Genomic DNA, 5,138 nt, shown 5'->3' on the forward strand with positions numbered 1-5,138 from the left:
TTGCAAATGTCACTTAAAGACATAAGACTGTAGGGACTCCAGTCACAAGCAAAAAGGACTTCATAAGAAGTATTTTCCAGTGACCCCTTAGATTATTCACAGAGAAAAACTAAACCAGGAGGGAAGAATTTATTCATAATATTCCTAAAAATGCAGACAAATCTGAAAAAATTGTGTACATACTTTATAAATTGTAAACCGTAACTGTGAATTCAGCATTGCAGAAATGAAGCTGTAGATTATCTGTTTCCTTGTGAGAGGTGAAAGAATGGAGATTTTTTACCAAAGTACCTAAGTAGCACAAGTTTAAAATACTCCACTGCAAGTAAAAGTTCTCTATTCAAAATGTTTCATAAGTGAAAGTACTGTAGTGTTAGCAGCAAAATGTGCTTTAACGCAGAATTCAGTGTTATATTGTTAATATTGTAATATTTGATTATTATTATTATTGTTATTACTTATGCACTAAGGTGTAAGCAGCATTTTAATGTTCTAGTTGGTCGAGGTGGCGCCAACGTTAATGATTTTATATACTGCTGGGTCACTTAATCGGTAAAAAAGCATCATATTTTATAAACTGTTTATATGTTTTGTTGGTAAAATCCTAATCTGTAAAGTAACTTTAACTGTCTGATAAACTGATACATATAATGAAATAAAAAAGTACAATACTTCCCCTCTCAAATCTAGTGAATCTAAAATAAAAATAAAATAAAGATTAAACACACAACACAGCAAAACAACTATTTATTGTTTAAAAAAAAGGTTACATATACATTTATAAGATACAGATTATAAGACTTATTCCCATCATCGTCCCTCTTTCCACACAGTGATGACACTTGTTTTTTTCCTCATAAACTGGCCTGACGATGCTCATCACATTAAGTATAGACTTTCAGTGTGAATTGCATTTTCCTTTGACATTCAGTGATGAATAATTTTTCTAAAGAGCGGATTGTTAATGTTCAGCATGTGATATTAATGCGAAAGATAAACATACTCAAAGTGAAGCTTTACCACTGCGGCTCAGTTTACATGACAATAAATGGTCCTTTTTTTATCCGTGTTCATTTTATTATTATTCATGTGATGTGCTGCAGTTAAATCTTTCTCATCTGGCTGAACATGAGTCCTTTTCCCTGTTTAGAGTCAGGATTTAAACCAATATTGGAGCTGTAGGGATCCATGTATTTTCTCAAAGCCTTTTCTCTTTTATGGTATTGTCACTTTTCCATCTGCTTGAACATTTGTCTTTCATTGCTTTCATTTGCTCTCTTGTTGCTTGTCTTTTTGGTCAGGGGCTGGTTAATGTGGATTTATCCAACCATCCAAGCGATTAATGTGAGCTTATCCATGCATCTGTATCCATCCACCCTGAAACAATTCTTCTGTCCATCATATCTGTCCATAGGTGTCAACATACACATGTACCTACAGCACACCTTGCTTGTTGTCTTATAGGATGGTAAGGTATTATGGCCTACGTTGACACAGCAGAAAGGTATGTGTAATGATTCTGAGTTATTTGTGTAAACATGTCATGTGACTTCTGCTTCTTAAAGGAAAACTGGAAGAAAAGGTTTTTTTTGGAACCCTCTCAGAGAGAAACTTTGATTTCATGGTGTTGATTATTTTTCTTCGCAATCACTCAAGGATGAAGCACAAGAGACGCAGAGATTGTTCCCCTTTCAGATGCACCACAATGGGGCTCCTTGGTTAAAATAAAACACAAGCAGTTCCCCCACCTGCTCCATTTTTTAACTTCTCCAACACAACTTACTTAAAGAAAGACAGAAGGAGCCTAGAAGCAGTTTAATGCATTCAGTGAGATTCTGTGGTCACATAGCAGACACAAGCTTGGCAAAAACAATTCTCTTTTTTTATCAGAGTAATTCCTTATTCTGTGGGAGGCAAAAGGCCCTTACAGTAACTTTACCAATATGGCTTTCCTTTAGAGAGTGAGAGACATGTTTAAATGGCTTAGGAGTCACTGTTAAAACAATTTTGTTGCAAATCTCACATAAAATTGCTCAGGGCAATGTAATGCTGCTCTCAAGGTTCTATGTTTGAATGAAGAACACATTTTACATTAAAAAATAAGTGCCAACTTCCCTGCATAACATCCCTCTTTACTCCTGATGAATAATCAACCTCACTTCCCTAAACAGATGGAAATAGTCAAAGAGTCAGAAGGAAAACAACTTTTGTCAACACATCACAGTTTCTTCGGTTTCCGTCATTAGGAAACTGTGGGCCTTGTATGAAAATCTTTATTGACTTACTTTGTCTCATTGGGTTCAATTTTGTATTTTGCATTCAATCACAGATTTGAATGTTAAGGAAGGGGGAGTGTTGAGTGAGTCAATAGTTTTGTTAACTTCTGTTTGTTTAAGTCAGGAGCGGGTGGCCCAGTGGGAATCTGGCTCATGTCTGCACCCTGATTACCTGCTGTGACACCCATTAAAACCACAGATCAGCCCATCAACAGGTCTGTGGACCAGACTGAAGAAAACTAGTACAAATAGTGAGCCTTTTGTTAAAGGTTGAGCCCAGTCTACCTTGTCCTAATGATTCATTGTACTATGAAAAACAACTCCAAACTGATCAAATTTACTTTAGACTTGTCTTCATAAAAATACATGTAAGCCCTTGTTCAGATGTTCGTTCGTTTTTTGTAGCCTATATTTTTACTCATCAATAATGTGTAAGGAAAAATCACAAAATCACTACTAATTCACTGAAGATTGAAAATATAACATTTTGAAATAACATTTCACAAAGTTGCACTTGGAAATATTTTAATTTCTCTCTTCAAGTCGTTTCTGTTGCTTTTCTTTGCACTTTATTCCAACAGGAAGGTAAGAGGATTGTAATTTTGGAGATCAATGGATTTACGCACAGAGCGTCACCTACGCACCTAAAACTGAGTGTAAATGATCCCAAAACAAACTGAGGTTTAGTCAGAGATATTTATTCACAACATGTACAATATCTATTTCCATCATTCACAAATATATAAATTAAAACAAAACATAGCAAAACTCTTTACATGGCATGTTGCGCACTGTGTAAACTAAACGTGTTTGCGTGCGTGTGACCGATAAAGTTGAAATAGTGATGATCGAGTCCCTGAACCGGTGACAAGTATCCACCGTGCTGCTGTGTGTGCGCAGAGAGCGGCACTGCTGGGTACGAGATGCCCGGGCTGCGGGTCGAGCCGTGCCAGGAGAAGTGTCCCGGTGGACTCTGCTGGTACACGGAGTCAGACGGACTGTGGCTTTGGTGCTCCGGAGAGGAGTGCAGCTGGCTGAGGTAGTCAGACGGTTCTGGCATCGAGGCGACGGAGCCGAAGACAGGCTCGGTGACCACACGGGATTTAGACTGTAAGAATGCGAGGATCCGTGCGTACTTGATGTCTTTGGTTTCAGCCCTGTCCTCTGTGGTCAGGTAATGCACCAGGTTCTTCATACACTCGTGGTATCCGTAGTGGAAGTAGTTTGCAAACTCAGCCAGCAGCTCACCTGGAATGAATCATAGTAAGCAGCGATTACAACCCTGCAGATAAGAAATGATTAACAAGTCTGACTGACGCAACGTAGTTTTTGTGCGTAAAGCTGGACTCGCAACAAAATGTATACATATAAGTCCGGTTAAACTAAAAATGACATGACTACACAAAAATTTCAGAGTTCTACCGAATCACCATTGTAGAAATTCTCACACTGTCTATTAACAGACATGTGGGGTTGAGATGCGTAAAGTCTGGAGCTCTGTAAAGAATTGACTCACCTTTTTCTCTTCCACGGGGGAAATCCGCTGAATGGAGCGCTCGCAGGTACTGAACTGTCATTTCCAAGATTTCAGCTTTCTCCAGTTTCCCAGAGTTCTACCAAAATATAAAAAAAAAAAATCCAATATTAGAAAATGTTTAACTCCAATGGCATGGCCAGATTATTTGTTAAACATTGTCTGATAAACATGCTCATGCTAAATTATAAATACTGTAGAATAAATAAGATATATCCAACACAAATTTTACATTACACTTTACAATACCTGTTTTGCCAGGGCCATTGGTACAGTTTTTCCTAATTCGTTAAGGCAGCGATTAATGCGGTCCCGTCTTCGCTTCTCAATGACTTTGTGGGAGATGGGAGTTCTCTGTGAAAACAGGGAGAGACAACATGAACACACAGATAATATAAAAGACCTCATTCGCAGCTATTGTGTTAATCAGAAATACGAACATGAAACAGACAGAAAAGTATAAATAAAAACAAATGCAGCTACGAAATATTTTGGAAACTTGATGATGAGATCTATAAATCCCGGAGTTTTGCGCGCCGCGCGCTGCTGCTCCAAAACGCGCGGCGGACAGCTGCGCTCCGAGCATTGTATAACTCTGACGCCTTATTGGAAATGTTTGAAATCTCTATTCTAGTAAATTTTGAAAACTGTAAGTGTTTGTAACCCAATTAATTACATTATAACTGCCAAATATTCCATAAGTGTAAGATAGGCTATTTACACCTGTAGCGCGCCATGGTTATCCTGTAACGCGTGCCACAGAAGTGGTAGACATTAGATTTCCCCTCCACTAGCATGACAATTACTCCAAGTTGTAGTCGAATAATATTCAATGTAAATACTTAAATACAAAATCCCATGAAGTGACTCAAAAGTATTAAAAGTGTAGCGTTGCCAAAATAGTTCAGTCCTCAGAATGCAGAACGCAATGGAGCGCGTACCTTCCTGTCTTTCATTTTAGATGCCATCGACGAGTGTCTGACAAACTTCTTAAAAAATCAGTTCAGCTAGAAGTAGGAGAGATGTGTTGTGGCAGGAGATGAAGCAGACTGAGGTTTGAGGGAAGAGTTGGTCCTTATAAAGGGATCATCCAAGGGACTCTGGCATTCATGGTGTAAATTATTCCATGGGATTAGAGCCATGCATTGGGTAAATGTGTGCATTTAGGATCAGTTAAAGAAATAGTAAAAATCTAAAGCCATGGGCTAGCAGGGGGGCAAACCTGCTTTGTTAATCCACGTGGCTGTTCAAAAGACACGTGATTACTTTTGGAATATTATTTGCATAGTAACAACCCAGGCGGGAAATAAGAAGTGAGCGTTGGTATC

General features: G+C 38.3%; 1 protein-coding gene across 1 annotated transcript; it reads right to left on the reverse strand.

Annotated features, from left to right (window-relative positions):
* Positions 1 to 2,964: 2,964 nt before the first annotated feature.
* helt (helt bHLH transcription factor) lies at positions 2,965 to 4,884 on the reverse strand. Its single transcript, XM_039806572.1, has 4 exons — positions 4,752 to 4,884; positions 4,060 to 4,164; positions 3,793 to 3,889; positions 2,965 to 3,524 (listed from the first exon to the last, which is right to left on the reverse strand). The coding sequence occupies exons 1-4, from the start codon at positions 4,776 to 4,778 to the stop codon at positions 3,049 to 3,051; spliced, it is 705 nt and encodes a 234-aa protein (XP_039662506.1). The 5' UTR covers positions 4,779 to 4,884; the 3' UTR covers positions 2,965 to 3,048.
* Between the last annotated feature and the right edge of the window lie 254 nt (positions 4,885 to 5,138).

Source organism: Perca fluviatilis, chromosome 1, assembly GCF_010015445.1.
Source record: "Perca fluviatilis chromosome 1, GENO_Pfluv_1.0, whole genome shotgun sequence".
Classification (NCBI taxonomy): Eukaryota; Metazoa; Chordata; class Actinopteri; order Perciformes; family Percidae; genus Perca; species Perca fluviatilis.

Bases quoted from the DNA above. Each gene is read 5' to 3' on its own strand.
- helt (XM_039806572.1), bottom strand. From the start codon at position 4,778: ATGGCATCTAAAATGAAAGACAGGAAG. The intron at 4,165-4,751 runs GTACGCGCTCCA...CTGTTTTCACAG, and splicing joins CTAAAATGAAAGACAGGAAG to AGAACTCCCATCTCCCACAA. The intron at 3,525-3,792 runs GTGAGTCAATTC...GATTCATTCCAG, and splicing joins CCCCCGTGGAAGAGAAAAAG to GTGAGCTGCTGGCTGAGTTT.